The sequence below is a fragment of the Epinephelus lanceolatus genome, chromosome 18 (genome assembly GCF_041903045.1).
Source record: "Epinephelus lanceolatus isolate andai-2023 chromosome 18, ASM4190304v1, whole genome shotgun sequence".
Taxonomy (NCBI): Eukaryota; Metazoa; Chordata; class Actinopteri; order Perciformes; family Serranidae; genus Epinephelus; species Epinephelus lanceolatus.
Window position 1 is genome coordinate 28194639 of NC_135751.1, and position 23237 is coordinate 28217875.

A 23237-nucleotide genomic window follows, 5' to 3' on the forward strand; every position below is an offset into this window, starting at 1 on the left:
TCATGCTGCTTTTGTTCCATTGACCTCAATGTCAAATGGAAGAACATGTATTATCTTTAAGCAGAGAAAATAGGACGTTACACTAAAGCTGTTTTTGCTTCTCGGGTGATTTTGAGAACAATCGGCCAAATACTTGATCATAAGGAAATACACATTAATGGTTTGTGTCTCAATATAATAATAAATGTAGTACACACACACACACACACACACACACACACACAGAAGCACTTGTTCTACATTTTCCTAATCAACTCCCATTGTTACATGAGTAAGAGATTCAGATAAGTCTAATCAACCAACAAACCTCAGAGGTGTTTTTATATCTGGGCAGAAATGGTATTGATTTGTAACTCCCATTAGCTTAAAAGAGTGAATCAATTATCTGCAGCATAAATCTGCAATAACTCCCACACACCATATATAACTGCTAATGCTCTGGGCAGTTTTTGACTTTGGTTTGTACAGCAGAAGGTCTGAAGCTCTCCAGTTCAGAGACAACACAGTATGCATATTTTATCCTCACATAATCCCAAAAGAGTGAGCTGCTCCAGTTATTTCTGGCCACATTAGTGGTGTGGCTCTGTGGGAGAGTCTTTTGACAGACCGCCAGGACCTGCAAGGTGAGGGTCACAGAGACAGAGGAAGGCATCGCTTTGATAGCCTTACTAGCTTGTGTGTGTACTGTCTAGAGGTCTGTAAACACTGGAAAATTAGTAAAACTCTAATTCAAACAAGAATTATAGCTGCTGCACAGCAATGGTCGGGGCCGGGCAATTTTAGGCAAAATTAGGCAATTTTGAGCAACACACACACTAAAACAAAGCATATCACAACATAAAAGTTATATCATATAATTATGGCATGCCCTTCAAATTGTGGATGAGTGGCTGAAGTGATCAGACTCATAATATACAAAGGAAAGAAAAAACTCAAGAACAAGAAAGTAAGAATAACATTAACTGCTAGCAATTATGAACAAACTGGCCTGATCTAGCTTAAAGCTAAACATTATCCATGGTGACAAAGATGAAAACATTTTTTAAAATGTAAAAGTAGCTATTGGATAGACTCTGCATATTGACTGATAGCTAAGCCAAATAAACAGGGAAAAGAGACAAGGGATAACAGGGGAAAGTGTTGATAAAGAGTATTTGTCTCTCCGCGAAACTGCCTGGATCATAATTATTTTAACCTTGGTAGTCTCTAATCCACATAGCATGATGCCTGAACATAAGACTTTCACATTAGAATGTCCGTTCTGTCAACTTCTGAGACTGAGGTCCGTCTTCTATCTCACTGAGCTAATTGGTAAGTGACAGTTCATGTGTGGCTTCACAAATTGACTAAGCCAAGCATCAGGGTGCCAGACAGTAGCATCCATGCCATGGAAAAGCAAATTTCTAAGTGAAAGTTCCAAAGCTGTAGCACATATAGTTGATTTGTTATGAATTTTCAAAGTTTTGAAATTTAGAGGCTTGCTGTAGCGCCACCATCAGGACTGTTGTCTTGTGTTTCCAGTTGAGGACATCTGGCATGGGACTGGACCTTTATGAAAAGGCTGGGTAGATTTCTCATATGGAAATATTGCACGAGCTGAGGCTTGAACTCACAATCTTCAACACCAAAAACCATCCTCTATCTCACTGAGCTATTTGGCAAACAGAAATATCACATGTAGCTTCACAAATTGACTAAGCCAGTCACCTGTGTGCAAGACAGCAACTGTGTGTAAAGGCAGATTTCAAACGGCTGTCAAAAATTCAGTTATTAAGACAAAAATCCGAAAATACACAAATTGCATCTAGACAGCATGGAGATGTTGGTAATTTGTTTGTAACAATGATTTATTTGCTCCATAAGTGAAAAACTGATGTTTAAAAATGCCATTTTTGCATTGACGCCAGTTGTTCGCATGAGAGCGAAATTCAAAATGCTGTAAAAAATTCAGTTTTTGAGATAAAATTCTGATATTTTCCAAACATCATCTACCATGACTCTAGAATTTTGTCTTTTTTTTTAATGAACATTGACAATGTATTTAGCAAGAATTTGCAAGTATATGTTTACAATACCGTTTACAGTCAAACATTTTGATGCACTGTAGGCTCAATTTTCAATAAATCAAAAATCTGTGTGGATCTTTTCTGTAGGACAGTCTGAAGATGCTCTGTAGCAAGTTTGGTGTCAATTGAGCAAAAATTGTGGAAGGAGATAGGTTTAATAGGTTTTACAGTTTTTGAAAAAAACAGAGTGATGAACTTCATAATTTTTAATAGGTTTAAATGTACAAAAGTTTCTTCAGTATTGGGGCTACAGTTTGATGAAAGTTCCAAATCTGTAGCATATATGGTTGATTTGTTGTGAATTATCAAAATTTTGAACTTTAGACGCTTGCTGTAGCGCCACCATCAGGACTATTTGCCTGTTTTTGCAGCTGAGGCAATCTGGCATGAGACTGGACCTTTGTGCAAAGTTTGGTGATTTTATGCGCATGGGAAGTAGGATTTCCTCAGAAGAAGAAGAAGAACAGGATAACAGGATAACAACAGGATAACAATAGGGTCCTGGCAGCTTAGGCTGCCTGGCCCCTAATAAAATTTGTTAATCAGTAATTATTGCTTCATCTCTAAAACGCTGATACAGTGATCACGAGAGAAACAAACTAAAGATCTGTCGCAAGCTGACCTACTTCCTTTATATGACACCTTATCAGTTATTCATTGCTCCTTGATTCAAAGCTAAGCTGCAAGTTCCACATTAACAAGGGGGTGAAAACATAATTTTTCCAGCTCAGAAACATCGCCAAGGTACGACCATTTCTAATGAAAAAGATGCAGATATACACTTTCTATTGACTTAAGCTCATTGAAAAAACTCTGCAGCTCAGCTATTAACCAGAACCAAGAGGAGAGGGCACAGCAGGCCAGTCTGAGCTGCTCTGCACTGACGTCCTGTTACATTTAGAATTGATTTTAACCTCCTTCTCCTTGTTCACAAAGCCCTTCATGGGTTGGGACTGAGCTACACTGCTAACTCCCTTGTTAACTATTTGCCTCCAAGAACACTGCGATCATCTGCTGCTGGTTTATTGGAGGTTCCCAGCAACAGCCAGAAGAAGACCAGGGATGCAGCCTTTGTCAGTTACGCCCCAAAGCTATGGAACACACCACCTGTAGATATCAGGGAAGCTAAAGACGTATCTGTTCACTTTAGCCTTTAAATAGCTCTGACTTTACTGATACAGGAATGAGACTCTTTCTTTTTATGCTTCACGCTGCTGCAACTCTTTTAAAATCTTACTTGATTTTATGATTTATAATTTTACAACTCTATTATTTTATAAATCACTGTTTCATGTCCATTATGTCTATTTTCATGTGAAGCACCCAGTGCTTATACTGCCCTTCTTGTAAAGCACTTTGTGCTGCATTTCTTGTATGAAAGGTGCTATAGAAATAAAGTGTACTGTTATCAATATTATTAACATGAATACTCATGCAAGAAAAAAAATCTTGAAAACAGTATGGATCCTTTCAAATTAAGTTAATCTTCAATTTCTTTTAAATTCTCCCTCAAATTCTAGCGAGGGCACAGTCAAAACTTAGCAAGAATGAATATTCATAATGGCCATTCAAGTGGCCAGAAAGTCAGCTATATGCAGGTTTAAGAGGTTACCACGTTAACGTCTTTGCTTTTGTTAAATTTGAAATATATCTGTTGTTCTGCATTATACCCTACTATACATACAAGCATGGGCAGCCCTTTGAGAATGTTTTATTAGGCTAACCATTTTCTCTTTTGTTTTATTACTCATAGTTTTAATCTGAATGCTTTTCATGCGCTGTATTCTGTGTGTCCTCTGAAGTTTAAATGTTGGTGTTTAAAATAAGGTATTTCTGGTGTACGCAGAACAGCTCATTTGTGTTATATGTTTTTATTTAACTTGAGAATGAGGACTGTGGATTTTGTCTCCTGTCTTTTACAGTGTAGTTTCATTTGCAAAGGATCACTTCACAACCAGTATGGGGACTGATAAAGATTGCAGTGACCATTAACTCTTTCAACGTTAAGATAGACTTCAGAACAATCCAAATCTCTCCTTTAAACAGTTTGAACTCCACACTGTGTTTTGATATGGTTGCATTTATTAAAGAAACAATAAAACGGTTGCTGGATCATTAATCTGAGAAAAACAAAACAATTCAGATTCAAGATTCAATAGCCCGCCACCATTAACAACAAATAAAAAGTCAGCTCACAGGACAACTTTTAACTGCCTCCCTTCATTTTGCTGGCATCAGATTTTTACGTGTATATTTATTTTTGTGGCAAGCCATTGTTCTAAAGTTCTACCACATAATACACCCAAGTCTGTTCCAATGACCTGCCCTGGGGAAAGAAAGATAGTACTTCTTCATGTTTACTGCTTTTGCATTGAAACTACTTTAACTTCATTTACAGACAATTCCAAAAAATGAAACTAAAGTGGTTTATGCTGAGAGACATTAACATTCAAGCGTAAAGCTGCCACTGTTCTGTCCAGACTGGAAATAACCATAAAGTGCATTAGTCTGACAAATAAACCTGCTATAATATTGATAAATCACAGTGACATTCAACATTAACTGTCTGTTCATGGGATGGAGGTACAATAGAAGAGCTTTGTTTCATGCAGGCTCATGTCAGCAGCCTTACTTTGTAATGTGTAGCATTGCAACCCAATCGCCAGAAAAAAATGTTGGCATTTTACATTTCACAAATGACACATATGTTAGAAAGTATGTTATTATACAGAGGATACGTTGAAACATTTCTAACAACACTGTGGTTAATGTTTGGTTATGTTAAGGCACAAAAAACACTTGATTATGATTAGGAAAAGGTCAGGTTTTGGCCTAAAATACCCATGTCTAGTAGCACACAAGGTGCAGAAAAAGCAGCAACAAGCTTTTGTAAAACATTGATGTTCTGCAGCACAAGAGCGGCTGGAAAAGCGGCAGGGGGTCACTAGAAAACACCCATGTTCAGCGGCACAAAAGCCACTGGAAAAGCGGTGATGAGTTACTTAAAAAACACCCACATTTGCTGCACTCACACAGCTGCTGAAAAAGTGGTGATGAGTTGCCAATAAAACACCCACATTTGACGACATAAGATCAGCTGGAAAAGCGGCAGAGGATCAGGAATAAATAATCTAGTTTGACGGCACAAAAGCAGATGGAAAAGGAGCAAAGGATCTCTAAATACACCCCATTTGGCGACACAAAGGGGGCTGAAAAAGCAGCACAGGTCGCTAATAAATACCCATGTTAGCATCACAAAAGCCACTGGAAAAGCAGTGATGGGTTGCTTAAGAAACACCCACATTTGCTGCATACACACAACTGCCAAAAAAGCAGTGATGGGTTACTATAAAACACCATATTTGGTAGCACAAAAGCCTCAGGAAGAGCAGTGATGGGTGGCTAAAAAAAACCCATGTTTGATGGCACAAGAGTCACTGGAAAACCAGTATTGGTCACTAAAAACACCACATTAAGCGGCACAAAAGCCACTAAAAACATTTACGTTTGATGGCACAAGAGCTGGAAAAGTGGCGAAGCGTCACTAAAAAAATTCCCATAATTGGTGACACAAAAGCTGCTAGAGAAGCGGTCATGGTTTACTAAATAACACCATATTTGGTGGCACAAAAGTAGCTGGAAAAGCAGCCATGGGTTGCTAAGAACAATCCATTCAGCGGCATAAAAGCTGCTGGAAAAGCAGCAACCGGTCATTAAAAATACCCATATTTGGTAGCTTCATACCCCTGGAAAGGCAGTGGCACGTTGCTAAAAACCCATGTTTGGTTGCACAAATGCTGCTGGAAAAGTAGGGATGGGTTGCAGAAATACCCATGTTTGGCTGCCCAAAAGCTCCTGGAAACACTGGTTGCTGCAGCTTGGCAGCCAGCTGGTCTTGGTGCTGAGCTATCCACTGTCCCTGCAACTTCCCGATAACAGAGTCAGCTGATACACTGTGTCACACTGAAACGTTGATATGTTACATGTGAAACCTACTAATGTAACATATCCATGGTTTGGAGAAAAGTACAATACCAACACTTTCTTCTGGTGACTGGACTTAGCATTAATGCAACATGCAAAACAGACTTGTCTATTCATTATTATTCATGATGGCGTCTTTGACAAAATGATTACGTTAGACTTTTTGTTATGTCATGTGACACAAGACTCCATATTTAAAAAAACCTATTATTTTAAAATTCACAGTGTTTCTAATAGGCTACACATAACAAATGCCTCCTGTAAGGTATTCATGTTTCCACAGGTCCATCTTACTGAGTAGTTCTTTTAAATAAGCTCAAACCTGACCATAAACATCGTTAACATCAAGTTACAAGTATGGAGATGCAACAGTGTCTAACGACATCCTAAATGTTGGCATCAAATGTCAAAGCTCATGGTGCAGCAGCTAAACAATGACTTTACTTCACCATGGCACCCACTGCAGCAGATGTTGTTTTAGAAACGTGAGAGAGAAGAGGGCTGGGCTGGGCTGAGCTACTAAGAAGCATTTTTCACAGCTTTGTAACATCAAAGTCAAAATGTTACAAAAAGCCAAAACTAACAAGCCCATAGAAATACAACTGTCATGACCATCAACAATATTTCAACAAGCTTTACAGTTAACCAACAGAAAGGGGCTCACTCTAGTGAAAACAAATAAATACTGTACATTTTCAAATTAAAGAGAGAACCCCGACGCATCATGAAGGCTTAGTGATAAAAATGTTGAGCAGTGTGAAATTACCTGTGCTAAAATGACTTCTAAATTTAGCAGAACATACATTTCCAGTTCTAGTTTCTCTTTTTTAAAGTAAGGAAAAGCACTGATTTGCTTTCTAGCTAGAAGTTAGATAAGAAGATCAATGCCACTCTCATGTCTGTCAGTTAAATGGGCGTTAAAGCGTTTTTAGCTTAGATAATGTGATGTATTATAGAGTATATTTTATATGTGAGCTAGACTCATATTTGACTGGATATATTTATGTACATACATTTCTATTTCTTTGACACTTTTAGCATGTAACAAGGGATAAATGGATAATCAACTTAGGGAGGCAAAAACAGAGCCTTGGAGAATATCTTTTCATTGAATTGTGTTATTAATATATGGCTACTGCCAGTGACCCGGTTAGCTTAGCTTAGCATAAAGACTGGAAACAGGGAAACAGCTAGCTTGCCTCTGTCCTGAAGTTTAAAAAATGTGTGTACAAGCAGCTAATATTAAGTTAAGCTAACCCGCTGCTGGCTGTAGCTTTATAGACTATTTAACAGACAGAGAGTGGTATCATTCTTTTCATTGATTTATCCGCCAGAACGTATTTCAAAAAATGTTGAACTATTGCTCTAACAGAACAACACATTCTCACTTCAACCTCATCACATATCGACGTTTGGTCATGGACTTTCCATGTCAAGATATGATGTGAAAGATACCCTGGGCATGTTGGTTGTTGACATTCTGGGACTTCATGTCAAGTTCTGCCTGTTACATGCATTGTCTTTCAAAATACACTTCCGTTTTCACAGGAAATTTACAGTTTACATACAGTCTCTTTCAAAATAAACACTACGTCAGTACAACAACACAAATTGGTGTTTTTTTCTTTCATTGAACAACAAACGCACATGGTTAGGTTTAGGCAAAAAGAACAGGGTTTGGCTTTATAATCTTACGGGACCCAAGTGGCGCTCTCCCGGGTGAAAATCTGTGTTTGTTGGACCCATCCAGAACCTCTCCCACCTGCCCTACATGCACTTTTGCCACTGTAACTTTCGTTCTTGTCCCGCCACGTTTCCCCCAGACGCAGCTGAGCGCCCTTAAACTACCAGCTGGCCACGTATCATGCTGACGTAAAAGGACGGCTTTTTTCATCAGTGTCTGACGCCGCAAGTCAATGCCCAAGCGCCGGATTTTGATGATATTGGAGTGGGGTTGGAAAGTCTGTGGTTGTTAGACCACCGCTCACCCCAGCGGAAGTCAGACTTTTTGCCCCCTTAACCTTTGTTGTTGTCCCGTCACGTTTCAATGCCACAGATCGCCACTAGCCAAAAATGGCGACTGGTGGTAGTATGCTGACGTGAAAGGACGGCTTTTTTTCCCAGTGTCTGACAGCGTAAGTCAGTGCCCAAGCACCAGTTTTTAACGACTTCGGATTAAGACCAGGTTGAACAGAAATACTGTCCTCACTTATTGATTAGTTCTAGTCATTCGTGTGAAGCTAGCTTGTACGACAGTTATTGTGCAATCCTGTATTGTATCCTTGAATCCCACTGTCAACACTTTCCTGCATGGATGTATGTTAGTGCTGTGAAATGTACATTTTACTGAATTTATCAAGATAACAGAGAAGCGTTGGGTTTGAATTAATAGCAAGAAGTATCATCAACAAATGAAACAGATCAGAAAACAAGGTTTCTTATTAGAATATGATCAACTATAAGTCTGCCTGAAAATAAAAGTCTAGTTTTCTCTGTAGTTAAAGTAAATCATTTTGAGAATTTACAGCACTTAAAAGTGTCATAACTGTTTTGTACTGAGATCTTTCATCTTGACATAAACTAATGCTTTGTACAATGCAGCCAACCTAGATACAGTACAAAGAAGAACAAAAATGCTGAGATTTGTGATGATATGATGTCTGTCGTTTTCTCTCCTACTTTGTTCCTCTGGTCCTCTCCACAAATGTTCCAGTCAGAGTGGGAGGATCAGCAATAAAGACAGTAAATACCACTCAAGAAAAGGTCCAGGAGTCCCATGTTGTATCGTTCATTTACATGGTGGGTCTGCTTGAAAATTCATATTGATCCCTGGCCGTTCAACTCTGTCTTCAAAGTTAAAGGCTCATTGTCAAGGTCTTCAATAACCTCCATCTGGATAGGCTGCTGAAACAGTATCACAGAGACAAATTAGGGATGCAGTAAAGACACAATGACAAACTTCGACATAAGCTGTTGCTTTTGTTGTTAAAGGGAAATTTCGGTTTATTTCAACCCATCTCCTATCGTCCTAAGTTTGTTTCAAGTGACTAGTGACATAGAAATAATAGTTAGCATGTTAGCCGTTAGCCTAGATACAGCCGGGGCGCATAGTAGCGTCAGACCTGTTAAAACTTAGGGACACGGGCAACCTTCAAGTGCAAAGTTAGTCCACTAAACAAGCTTTTTTTCCACAAAGACCGCCTCATATTGTTTGGATAAATGTCAGAGAACATATAGAAAACGACATGTAAACGTGTTGTCTTACCTTACTGGTGTGCTGCCATGTTTGTTTACCATCTAGCTCTGCTTTCCAAAGCGCGGCCGAAATATCGCAAGAACAAGCAGCGATCTCATAGCATGCCTGAACAAGCAGCAACAGCTGGAAGGCAGAACCGGACAGTAGTCTGAAAAGTTCATTCATTTATTTTATGAAAGATTTATAGAATAATGGCTGACTTTTTGCCAGACTTCGACTTTGTGGAGGAGGAATTTGATTTTGCAGAGTTTGATGGCCGCCCTTATTTATTTGAGCCAGAATACACTGACGAAGAGCTTTGTGAAATTAAAGAATGGAGGAGGAGAGAGAGAGAGAGAGGCGCAACAGGTAGAGGACGAGAGAGGAGGAATGGCTGCTGCAAGGCTGCGTAGCTCTGGAGATTGGTGGTGTACCTGTGAATGCTGTGCCCCAGTGCCCACAGAAGAGGAATGCCTCTGTTGCAAGGAATGGGACCGGTTGCAGCCTTATTTTCAAGGTCTGGATGTGACTGAGGATGAGACACCTCCACCTGGAGTAGTATCCAGCTGGGCTTTATCTAGAGCTTGTGAGATATATTTCGGCCGCGCTTTGGAAAGCAGAGCTAAATGGTAAACAAACATGGCACCACACCGGTAAGGTAAGACAACACGTTTACATGTCATTTTCTATATGTTCTCTGACATTTATCCTAACGATATGAGGCGGTCTTTGTGGAGAAAAAAAAGTGTTGTTTAGTGGACTAACTTTGCACTTGAAGTATGCCCGTTCACTTACATTTTAACAGGTCTGACGCTACTATGCGCCCCGGCTGTATCTAGGCTAACGGCTAACATGCTAACTATTATTTTTATGTCACTAGTCATTTGAAACAAATTTAGAACGATAGAAGATGGATTGAAACAAACTGAAATTTCCCTTGAATGAAGGAAGTCCTAAAAATGTATTGTTGAGAGTTATAACCTGGAGTTTAGTTCTCTCTGGGCTTCATCTATGGAGGTCACATTTTCACACAGAGGAGAGGAAGACAATGCACAAGGTGATTTTTGCCAAGTAGGACATGCGCCTGGATCAATATCCCACATCACATCCCACCAACATTGCAATCAACCAATCACAGCCCTCTGACATCATCAGTGTGCTGCTCCTGTGCTTCTTTCAAAATTCCTTTGTGCTTCTTTAGAGCTGAGCTAGTTTTCCAAATTGAAGTTAGTACAATTAAACAAATCCTCGGTAACACTGAACAAAACCTTATAAGCTACTGCAGGGTTAGCGAGCTTGCTAATTAGGTTGGCTATGCTAACGAGTAAACTTGCCGATAGACACTAGAATATTAGCCAGTTAGCTTGCTAACTATAGGCCATGCTAACAAGTAAGATTGCCAGTAGGCTAAAATAATGTTCACTCACATTAACAGTAAGGATAATGTTATTGTAAAGTTGCAAAGACCCGTAAAGGACACATTTTCCCTCCTTTTTAATAACATATTCAATACTATTTTTTTTTGCAAGATCACAGTACTCATGTTGATCCACATTCTCGGAACCCATCGGCTGTATTCGGCGTCTGACTTCCGGCAGACGGCGATACAGCCTCTGGGGGCAGACCCCCGATTTTTTGGCATTCCGGTTTGATTTGGGCGGAGGAGGCAAATTTCCGTTTCCGACTTCCATTTATAAGTAAATATGCGGAAACATTGCGATGGATTCAGAGTTTGCAGTGACGCCAATTATGTTCCGCCTCGTTAGTTCACCGCACAGAGCGTTTAACCTGGCAACAACTGCAGCCGGCTCAAACGTGATTGGTCAATATCACGCAAACTACAAACAGCCTACAACCAGAAACCAGGGCTCTTCTGCTCTTCTTCCAGAGGCAAGATCTCCGGGGTTTGCCTACAGACTGTATATAGAGACTAGTTGATCCAGGACCACTGCCATGTTGACCCTGGATAATTTGTTTGTTAATCCAGAACCAACATCATCATCTTTATCCTGCATAATTAGTTTGATCCAGGGACATCATTGCCACCATCATTGTCATGTAAATCCTAGAGAATTGCTGATGTTGATCCAGGATCACCACTGTTATGTTGATGTTGACATGAACAAATTATCCAAAATCAGCATGATGATGATGATGGTCCTAGATAAACCCAACCAAATCTATCCAGGCTCAACAAAAAGGAGGGAAAATGTGTTATGGACAGAAATTTGCAACCGAAAAATGCTATTATACCTACTTTTGTTAGTGAACAATATTCTAGCCTATTGGCAAGCTTAGCATAGCATGCTTACTTAGCAAACTAGCTTGCTAATATTCTTGTCTGTTGGCACGTTTACTCATAGCCATAGCCAACCTAGTTAGCAAGCTAACTCGCTAACCCTGCAGTAGCTGACAGGGTTTTTATTCAGTGTTACTGAGGATTTATGAATTTTGAAAGAAGCACAGGAGCAGCACGCTGATGATGTCAGAGGGCTGTGATTGGTTGACTGCAATATTGGTCCAGGAATGCGAAATCCCGTCATGCATAGGGAGACTGAGCACTTTGACAGTGGGGACTGTTGATGGCAGCTGTGCATGTGTACACTGCAGATCTAGTTTGTGTATAGTCCAAGAGTATAAATACAACCGTGACTGTGGCAATAAAGAAGAATGTTTGCCTTTATTTAGAATATGGATGTGTTTTGGTTATTACTGCTTACGATAGCCTAACACCCATAAACCAGCAACCAACTAGCTTACTTTTATTTTTAACAATAAAAATAAAAATAAAAACACAAAATTAAGTAAAATATGAGAGGCCTTTCCTTAAAGTCCCACACTCCATTTATTCAGCTTTAGTGCCACATTTCAAAGTGTTATCCATTTAGATGTGGTGAAATTTGAATGTTTTGTGATGTCTTGGCTTTCATTTTTATTTTCTGTTGGTTTTGCTAACAGAAAGCTGGCTAGCCAGGGTAACATGGGAAAACACAGTGGCCACAGCCCAACCTCAAGTCTCTGCTGGTTAGCTAATAGCCTTATCCACTCTGCACCCGCACACCACCAGGGTCTGGTGGGAGCTAGCTAATGGTGCCGCTAATTTGGTGATTACTGCTAATAATGCCACCCTGGGGATGGCATGGTGTTGCTGTGGTACATAGTGGCCACCCTCTGATCTCCCTCCTAGGTAGCCACACCAAGAAAGTAACTTCATTCTCAGCCACAAAACCCCTTTAGCATGTTAACACTGATTAATGATTAACTGTTAACATCCCTAGTTCAGAAATCACATGGATTACATGAATACTTTTTGCACAATACCTGAATGCTCTGCGGTTTTCCATTCTGCGCTGGGTTTCTGGGTGAGAAACCAGGATTGTGGTTTTCCTTGGGTGAAGTCTGTCTACCTCCCACCTGGCCTGCCATGCCAACGCCATTTGGTTTGTGGAAGCAGAGCACCTTCTGGAAGCTCTGCTTGAAGTTGTCAGAGAGGAACCCGTAGAGGACTGGGTTGGCGCAGGAGTTGACGTAGGTGAGGATGACCAGGAAGAAGTAGACAGCAGCGGTGGTGTTGTTCTCAGGAATGGTATGAAACAGGTTGACGATGTTGGTAGTGTAGAAGGGCATCCAACAAAGCACAAACACCAACACGATGATCACCACCATGCGCGTCACCTTACGCTCCGACTTGCGTCGCTTAGTCAGGCCTGCACGTGCACCTGCTGACCTCACCTGAAAGTGAGATGGTTGAAAAGGTTTTATGAGACTATGAGAGCAAAGCCATACAAAAAAAGCATTTAGACACCAATAAAAAGCTAGATGCTGATTCTATCTGTTTCATTACCTTAATGACAATGAGCAGGTAGCAGAGGCAGATGACAAATAGAGGACCAAAGAAGCCCAGGATGGATGTGTAGAGGATGAAGACAATAGACCACAATTCCCGTGGCTCAGGCCAGGTTATGTTGCAGGTGTTGAACTCCTCCTGTACATGTGAGTAGATTGTGACCGGCAGCACGATCAGAAAGGACACGACCCACACCATGCAATTAAAAATCTTGGCCACCTGTGGCTTCCGCCATTTGGCGCTGCGAATAGGATGAACCACAGCCAGGTAGCGATCGATGCTCATCACCGTCAGGCAAAAGGTGGAGGAGAACTGGCTCATGGAATCTGCAGTCATGCACACCTTGCAGAAGAAGTCCCCATACGGCCAGTAGGAAAGTGCACTGTTGGTGCCAAGGAAGGGAATTCCCAGGATGTAGAGTTCATCCGCCAACGCTAAATTGAGGATGTACATGTTGGTTACAGTCTTCATCTTGGTGTAGCGAACCACCACATATATGACCAGCGTGTTTCCCAGAAGACCCACAATGAAGACAATGGTGTAGACGACTGCGGTGACTGTGCTGAAGGGCATTGGCGCAGCAGCCTCTGAGGTATTGTTATAGGTGTGGTCCCTGGGGTAGGGCTGGGAGGAGGACATGCTGCCATTCTCAGATGTCAGCGTCCAGTTGTAGTAGCCGTCCATGTTGAAGGTGGGAGTGCTGGTGTCTGTTTGGATTACAGTAGGAGATGGCTCATGTGAGAAAAGAAAGACACATTTACAGTCATTACATGGGATACTTGAAGAAAACTTTGCTGATTTTAAACCAGCTCTGCGTCATCGCAGTGTGTGCAGTGTGCATACGAACAGTGTTTGGTTTTACCCTGTGCTTCCCTTCCCTGACAAATGTCTGCCAGGTGATCTGAAAAGTATCATCAAAGTCTGCCGGCAAATGAACAGGGAGTTCTGGGCAGCACGGTGGGAAGCCAGACACCGTCCATGTCGGGATGACAAAGACCCGGTTGAAAATCGCCAGAGTTTACCTTTAACAACAAGCCATGCTAAAAAAAACCATAGTTGAGTATTTTGATTGTTCTAAGACTGAATTTCTGCTCAGAGAATTCATGCTATATCTACCTTTTCCACCTTACAACACATAAACGGGAGGCTTGCTGGGCAAGATGCCCATATTTGCCAGGAGAGGAGAGGCATTTCTCTTAAGTGGGGGTTGCACTTTAGAAGAAGATGACATTAGTTAAGCAGGTTTCAAGTACTTTCAATGCCGCTGGATTAGATTCTGTCCCTCCATCATGGAGGGACAGAAACAAAAACTTGCAGCCAGGTGGCAACCAGCCGACAGCCTTACGAGCTACAGTACCACAATGATAAATATATATTAACAGTGTTAAAGTGAGTTTTTGGACCAAACCTATTCAGCAAAAGTTATTGATTTTGTAAAATACAGCACTGCAATATATTCTACCATTGCACAAATGTAATTATATGCACAGTGAGATGAAAGTTGGATCACAGTAGATAATAATTCTTGTCTCCCGAACTGGAAACATGAGTGATGGACTTCAGTTTCCATCTCACTGTGCATTAAGATTCAATAGGAGATTAAGTACACAGAAACTTAAACGACTGAGAGGATGGATGTTTGCTGTGATTTTGCTCTTGTGCATTTATGCAGTCTAACAGCAAATTGTAACTCAAGCTGAAAAAAACATTTAGCTCCAGTCGACATGTCTCTGCCTTGAATTCCTCTGAATTTGCATCTCTGCTGTTCACATCTCCCCGTTTGTTACTTTTGTTACTTTGCCGTGCACTGTGATCAATGGTGGAGAAAGTATTCAGATCTTTTACATGAGCAAAAATAGTAATACCACAGAGTAAAAATACACTGTTTCACTTAAAATTAAATCAAATTAAATTAAATTAAATTAAATTAAATCTGAATTTAGATTAAGATAAATAAAAATAAAAAAATCCTGCATTTCAAATCTTAATTAAGTGAGAGTACAAAAGTATATACTCAAAGTACCAAATGTAAAAATACTTATTAAGCAGAATGGTCCATACTGTATATACTGAATTATTATTATTGATGCTTTATGTGTACATCACTTTAATGTTGCAGCTAAAGGTGGAGCTTATTGTAATTACTTCATGAACAGTGGGGCTGCTTCATCTATGACAATTTATCTTAATTTATTAGTTGATTTTTACCTTGAATTAATAATCTAAATGTGCAAATGAGCTATATCTAAAGTAAAAATTACAATATTTTGCTCTGAAATGTGGTGGAGTATAATGTAGCATACAATGGAAATACTCAAGTAAAGCACTTAAATTTGTGTTTAAAGGTATACTTGAGTGATTATAGTGAAACTGAATGTTGATAGATTTATGGACATCTTAATATTTTTTCATGTAAACTGCAAAACAATGAATCGTCTATTAATTGAAGAGTAATCATTTTATGCATTCTGCACTTAGGTCTATAATAAAATAAAAAATAAAATATCAAAAATATCATGTTTTGTATGGGATCTCAATGTTGACAGTATATTATAGACATGAATTTTTTTTTAAATGCATTAATAAATAGCCTAAAATTAAAGCAATTGGCCAACTTGCACCATAATAATTAAATCCATGCAGCCATTGAGAGGGTGCATCTCCATATTTGTCCCCACCTGGTGCCTTGTAGGTGAACTAAAATAATAATAACCTTATAACAGTCACTTGTCAGACGTTGCAACCTGAGGCTGTGAAAATGTGTTGCACAAATAAATGGTGTGACGTGAAGATTCACTGAACCGCGCTCCAAAACACGGGAGTGACGCGCAGCCCGCAGCATGTTGTTGAGAAAACAAACACTTGAAGCCTGTGTACCCTTCAGGCTGCGTGGGGCTTGATATTTTTGTCTACTAAACTATAATAGCTGTAGCCCACAGTCATGAGATGCCTGCTGGCACATTAGATCTAAATTAGACGAATAAACCTTTAAGGCGCAGACACACGTTTGTTAGGACATAAATGACTAAAATAAAAATATTTCATGAATTCAAATGTCATTTAATTTCACACACTTATTGTTTTCTTTAAAATGCCGTGACATTCAAAGAGAGATTCATCCTACCTGTGCGCTCCTGTGCGCCTTTATCCTCTCCGCTATCCGGTGCCGTGATGCGCGTCTCCAGCGGAATTCATGCGGTTTTGGAAACGTGCGGTGATTCTGAGGTCAAAATCAACTCTCGCTTTTTTCTTTCACTTGACTTTTCATCTTGAGGCATTTTCTCTGTGTCAGAAGTCCTTTCCCAGAGGCGCAAAACCCAACATTATCTCCAGGGTTTTGCTTATAGGTCAGGTCTGAGGGAAACTGTGTGTACGTGGAGGATGCGTCCCAAAGCTGATGAAGAGTCTCTCACAGGTAGCGCCTCGACGCACTCCCGGTATATATGTGGAAAACGTCACCCCGCCTTTGGATGTTAAAGTCCCACCCATGGGTGTTAATCACCTCACAGCACAAAACCAGTCGTTGCTCCAAAAGCACAGAGTGTAGCTCCCCTTTCCTTTTCCTCCCCTGCAGAGCTTCCAGTCAATCATAAAGTGATAGCCTACTAACTTTTTCCGACTGTGTGTGTGAGACAAAGAGAGGGATGGAGCAGTGCCCAGGTGCAAACTGGGGAATAAATCACCTTGATGGTGCCTGAGGCATCTGAGACAGAGGGAGAGAAATTAGCTTGAAATGGAAAAACAGTAGAGGGAGGATGAGATTGCGCGTTGAGGGAGAGATTTGATGGTAATTGTCTGGGAAAGCTGCTACTTTAAAGCCATTAGCTTCATGTTGTTGTCATCAGATCACTGCAGCGTTAAGAACAGGCCGCAACACACAGACCCCCCCCCCCTCCCCCACACACACACACACACACACACACTTTTCTATAGGCCTAATTCATCAATGATATTTCAAAGGAATAAATTACTTATTGACTTATTCATACTTCAAAAACAGCATCAATAAGTGATGAACATAGGGGGGATCAAAATAAAATAAATAAATAAAAGTAAAAATCAACCAGCCCCCCTCCTCCCCTGACAGTCCCTTCATAAGTAATGAACAGTCCCTAAAGTGCGGTGAGGTTTGCGGGCCGTTACCTGCCACAAAGAGAGAAATGTAAACGGCTCGTTTCTCTTCTGACACATCACATACCTGTGTGCTGCCACCGCTCGGCTGTTCAGGTACTACTGGGCAGTCATTAAATCAACAAAGAGGAAATTATTGGACCTGGAGCTTCTCCGTCGCCGGTAAGCCGTTATCTTGCGCTGTATTTGACAGGAATACTGCGCCTGTGACCCCCGTTCAACCCACATTCGCCTTTAGTTTCTTCTGCTGGTTGAAATCTGTACTCGCACAGCGTGCTCCTAAATCATTTGTTTTGCATGCGCAAAACTATTTTTTGTCGCAAATGCGAGTAAACTGCTCGCACCGTAGAGCTCTGTGGAAAACAACATCACTGTAGCATATAAACAAATCTAGCCTACAATTAAAAAGAAATAAATAATAACTTTCACTGCTTAAAGATACTCAATAGCTCAGCTAATACCTGACATGTCACTGGATACAAACCACCGCAGCAGCATATTGAGTGCCAGGTGGCCACCGCGTGCCGTTATTGGACGGCGCATGGACACTCACCCTCTTGCAATTGGACTTTGAACTTATGCCACAGTAGTGGTACCTGAGGTACCATAGTACAGTACTCCAACAATGTTAGCGCGGGTGGCAACCAATCATGCGGTACAATGAGCCACTCATGTCTCGTGTTTTTGGCCAGGGATCAGGTACAGAGAGGGGTGTGTGCAGTCATGCGCCGAAATGTGTGTGTGTGTCTGTGTGCATGTTTACAGTACTCAAATCATGCGTTTTCCGTCAGTCCGAAGCATCAAAGGGGGTTAAGAAGGGACAATGTGAAGTTGATGACGTCCAATACTTTGCGGGTCCTGTCGGACTGGTCCTAACCGGGCCAAACGTGCAGAGACTTTTGAGTATATAAGTAAACACTGTCTCACAGCTGTGTATAGAGGCTTGCCCTGCGGGGACAGCCGTGTGGAGTGACTGCCAGGAAAATGATAAGGCTCATTTATATTGTGTTTTCTCGATGCCAGCTCCCATTTTCAAGGTTAAAACGACAAGAGTCATAAAATTTCAGGTGTCCAAACTGTATAACGGTTACCTTGTTCACTGAAGAGATCAACAAAAACTGTTGGCATTACAGAAAGCGTACCAAATGCACTGTAAAGATGTTAAACCGGACAAAAGGGTACACTAACTAAGCATAAAAAAGAGTTAATTCCCTCATCGGCCACTCATGACACCAGCTAAGATTCATTGTTCCTCTGCCAGCTAGTCTTGTGTGCATTATAGCTTCCCAGCCTTTTGTTTGCTTGACCTTCCTGTTTTGGACCTTATTGCCTGACCTCTGGATGTGGATTGCCTTTCCTGCCCCTTGTTGGTTTTGTTTGCCTGTTCTGGACTTCCACTCTGGTTTTGACCCTTGCCTGCCTTTGCACCTTATTTTTGGCTGGACCCCAGAGGTGAGGCCAGCCCAATACGCAAAAATCCACCCATGAGTTAGTGAGTGAGCGAGTGATGAAGTTGCGTCATTGGTCGGACTAAGTGATGACGTGAGTGTGGATTGTACCCCTGCATATGTAGAAACAGTTGCAGAAAGACTTTTGTGTCTCCAGAGAGACTCCCTCTTTGTACCGTGAGGTTGCTGCCAGCTTCACTGTGTGCATACTGACTTTTGCCAAGTAGTAATGCAGTTCTCTAAGCAGGGTTTAGAGGCATATGTTGTATTAAGTGGTACTGAATTAATTAACTGGATTGTTTGAACAACAGGATGCATTGATTTCATTGATTACTTGTAATGTGAACTGTAAAAACACACACAAAGTTGCTCTGCTGCTTTGCAATGCCTCTGACACAATTTATTTTAATAATTTTTTAACAGATTGTACTCACTTTTCTTCTCACTGTGTATTTTTTATCTGTTGGAGGGTTACTGAGCCATGCGTAATGAGTGTCAGTGTAGTGGCTTTAGTTTATCAGGAGGCTGCGTGCTGCAGTAGACATGTTGTAAGACTTGAATTACAGAAAAGTGATTGCCGATCACTTACGGTAGTTCTACATGAAAAATATATTGTATACTGTACTGAGCTTGAGACCAAGAGGGTAACCACCAACATCATGCCTCTCAAACCCCAGGAGAAGTTCCAACGGTCTGCAGTGTTTGTGCGGGAGGGAGAAAAAGAAGTAGCAAGCTTCTTGCCTCATGATTCAAGCCTGCTACATGGAGCCAGAACTTGGAAATGTGCGCTGACTTGGACCAGCATCTCATAGTTCCACCCGTGAGTGCAGCAGCCAACTTACGACCAGACCTGGCCCTCTGGTCATGTCAGCGTGCTTTCCTCATGGAAATAACTGTCCCTTGGGAGAGATGCCATGGAGGAGGCCTTTGAATGCAAGAGTTAAAGTTAAAGTCCCACTGATTGTCACACACTGACTGAGTGTGTGAAATTTGTTCTCCGCATTTGACCCATCCCTTGAGGGAGCGGTGAGCAGCAGCGGTGCCACGCTCGGGAATCATGTGGTGATGTAACCCCCCTGATGCTGAGTGCCAAGCAGGGAGGCAATGGGTGACATTTTTATAATCTTTGGTATGACCCGGCCGATCGAACCCCTGACCTCCCAGTCTCAGGGCAGACACTCTACTGCTAGGCCACTGAGCTGGCAAGAGATTGTGTCACACTGACCTCCTAAGTGAAGCGGTGACTAGAGGCTGGAAAGCTGAGATGCAACCGATCAAGGTGGGTTGCACAGGCTTCCTCGCTTGATCCACCACGAGTTTCACCGCCTTTGATTTATCTCCCTTCTCCATGCACCTTGAAGGAAGGTGAAGTTGCTCCAGAAACCCTCAACCTGCTTCTACAGTAGACTGTAGTGCAGGCCCAGTGCTCTGTATCATCAAATCAGAGTACTTGCTACTTTATGCAATAAAAACAGAAGGACTGTCCTGATTGTAAACTAAATGTTTCAAAAAGTGTTAAAATGCAGTCCAAGCTGAAAAGTCCAAGGCACTCCAGGGTAATATTAAAAATCCTTTATTAAGCACAGGGATATCAACGCGTTTCGACTCAACGAGTCTTCATCAGGATATGAGCTAGTCAAATTACAACCAGGTGTTTAAATCATATTAGGAATGTGTGAAAAGCTCATGTGACTGGATCATGTGACAAATCAATCAGCCTATGCTGAGAACAGAAAGTTTGTATAAATGACAATTGTATGACTGTGTGTGAATCACAGCAATCGTCAGAATAATGAATACAAATACAAAATTTATACACGTGTGACTGTCAGATTTCAACAACAATGAATAACAAGACATTGATGCAGAAATGTATAAATAACAACATCAAAGGGTCCTGTGACCAGCCGTTCAGAATACGACCAAAAGAAGAGACAGGCAGGAGTAGCAACAACAAAGTTTAAAACATCATAAAAGGGTTGTCAAGTAGAGTGTACATAAAAACTATTACAAGACAGCCAGCACACAACATGTGCAAAGGACCATTGGTACGTACAAAAAACACACAAAGTATACTCAGTGCCAAAAAGGCTGTCTACAATAAGCAGAAGGGCAGGGAGACTAAATTTAGAGGGACAGTCCTACTGCATATCCAAAAAAATGAAAATATTTAAACAGAATATTTTATAACAAAGACTAGCAGTAACTAAATGATCCATGTGACCCTGCAAATAAACAAATAATTCATGTCACTTTAAAGGAGCAATAAGCGAAATTCATCATTTCTAGATTGAAGGAATTAAAAAAATTGCTATGTGAAGAACTAGAGGTGTAATTTCATCTGGAGTAGGCTATAGCATGACCTCACACACCCTCTCTCTGTGTTGATCTCCAGCCCATTGTTTACAAGTCGGCTGTGTGTTCATGTACGTTCCTGTAATAAATGCAATATGTTTGCTGAAATGGAGGCGAGGCTCAGTGACTAGAAGAGCTGGTAGAAGCGCTCCATAGCTGTAAGTTACTCCAGTAGCCGTAGTAGCTCTAGTGCTAACTCCAGGAGCTAACGCTAACGTCCCTACTCTGCGTGAGCCGGAGCCATGAGCCGCGGGCTCACAGAGAAGAGTAGGAACGTTAGCGTGGCAGCCGACTAGTGCTAACGCTAACAGGAAAGCAGGAAAATAACTAAGCACAGCAGAGACTAAGAGTGAGTGAAAGACATTGCTAACTGCTAAACTAAGTTGGCTGTTTAGGTTTTATTTCCTCGCCCTGTGGCAAGTGAATCTGCCTGTAGTGAAACCGGGGCTAACCGGTGCTTCCTCCTCAGGCTCCACTTCACTCAGCTGCCAGCACAGCCAGTTAGCCTCCGCTAGCTTCCCAGCTAACGTTAGCCCCGGCTCTCCATTTGGATCCAACCGGAGCACCGAGCCCTGGTTTGTTATTCAGGTTAATGTGGGAAGAAGCAGCGGGTGTATTGATCAGCTGAGTGAAGCTGAGTGAAGCGGAGCCTGCGGAAGAAACACCGGGACCGTCTGGATGTAATAGTCCGTGGAGATGCTGTGGTGCTCGGCTGCACAGACGAGGCGAGTGGGGTGGGGGATGGAGAGCAGAGGTAGAGGGAGGAGTGGCTCATGACACACTTTGTTTTGGTCTACAGGCAGTGCACAACAGCAAACCTAGCGGTGAAACGATTTCGCTTATTGCCCCTTTAAATGTATTGAGTAGTCCATATAGTTTAACATAAACACCTGTAACAGAAAACAATTATTACAAGCAATATTACAAGAAGGGAGAAAAGTCTATCTCTTCATTGAGACCAGGATGAGTAGTGGCCTTCTATGTGTAAATCCAAAAAGTCTCACGCTGTAGGAGGCGCTTCAGTCTGTCCCCTCCTCTCAGGCTATGGGGGACTGCCTCAATGGCCATGTATTTTAAAGTATCAGGACTGGTGTGACCAGCAGTTTTGTGCTGTTGGGCCATAGGGTAGTTTGGGTTTTGAGTTCGTATGGTGTATTTGTGTTCAGCCAGTCTTTCTTTGAGCTTTCTTTTTGTGCGGCCGACATAGAAGCAGCCACATTCACACTCCAGTCGATAGACAACATATGTTGTGTTACAATTAGCAAAACTGCGGCAATGAAATGTCTTTTGACTGGAAACATCAAAGAAGGCATTCTCTCTTTTCATGTTTGGCAGTGTTTGCATGCCCCACACCTAAAAGTGCCTTTAGGTTGGGGGAACCAGGACTTGGGTTTGAGGAGACAGAAAGGTGACTTCTAACCAAGGAATCCTTCAGAGTAGGGGCCCTTCTAAAGCTGAAGCCAGGAGGCTTACTGAAGGCAGAGCGGAGGGTGTCGTCGCTCAGCAGAATGTCCGAATTTTTGTTAACAATGTTTTTAATTTGGTATGCCATGATGCTGTATTGAAGGGAGCAGAAGATCTTAGGAGGCTGCTGTTTTGTTTCAGGTCTTTTGTTTAAAAGAGCATTTCTGCTCAATGTTTTAGCTCTAGTCAGAGCGTTGTTAAGAGTGTCTTTTTTATAGCCCCTCTGTTCAAAACAGAGGTGCATATCAGCAGCCTGATGCTGGAAATCATCATCATTGTCACACAATCTCCTCATTCATTTCATTCCCTGTCTTTAAAGAGCACCTGAGCAGTTTGTTGATGGTTTTGACCCAGTGCAGCACTCACTTTTTTTCTTTTTTACTTATTACTTTATATTACACATTTTGGAAAAAAGAGGTTGTACTTTGCATTAATTAGACATGGCTTCATTGTTTTAATTTCATTTCCACCATGTCTGCCAGTTGTTACAAGGTTTCTAAGAGCATTATATTGAAAATAATATGAATATGAATTATTTTTTCTCTTACCAGTCCTGTGCTTCTCCTTGCTCTGTCTGTCTCTTGCTCAGATGATGAAGCAGTTTGCATGCACCTCCTGCCTTTCAAGCTTCCTCTCTACGGGCACATGCACTGAGATCATATCAGAGTGGTGTCGGTCACCGACTTCATCTGGCCGATAACAAAAAG

General features: G+C 41.4%; 1 protein-coding gene across 2 annotated transcripts; it reads right to left on the bottom strand.

Annotated features, from left to right (window-relative positions):
• Positions 1 to 4126: 4126 nt before the first annotated feature.
• Positions 4127 to 17008, bottom strand: LOC117268159 (somatostatin receptor type 5-like). 2 transcript variants are annotated; one of them, XM_033644367.2, is made up of 4 exons: positions 16257 to 17008; positions 13130 to 13839; positions 12607 to 13017; positions 4127 to 8951 (listed from the first exon to the last, which is right to left on the bottom strand). In XM_033644367.2, exons 2-4 carry the CDS (start codon positions 13814 to 13816, stop codon positions 8868 to 8870), a joined length of 1182 nt encoding a protein of 393 aa, XP_033500258.1. In that variant the 5' UTR covers positions 13817 to 13839; positions 16257 to 17008; the 3' UTR covers positions 4127 to 8867. The 2 variants fall into 2 exon arrangements, with proteins under 2 accessions (XP_033500258.1, XP_033500255.1); XM_033644364.2 differs by having other exon boundaries at positions 4127 to 8954; positions 16257 to 17007.
• Positions 17009 to 23237: the final 6229 nt, after the last annotated feature.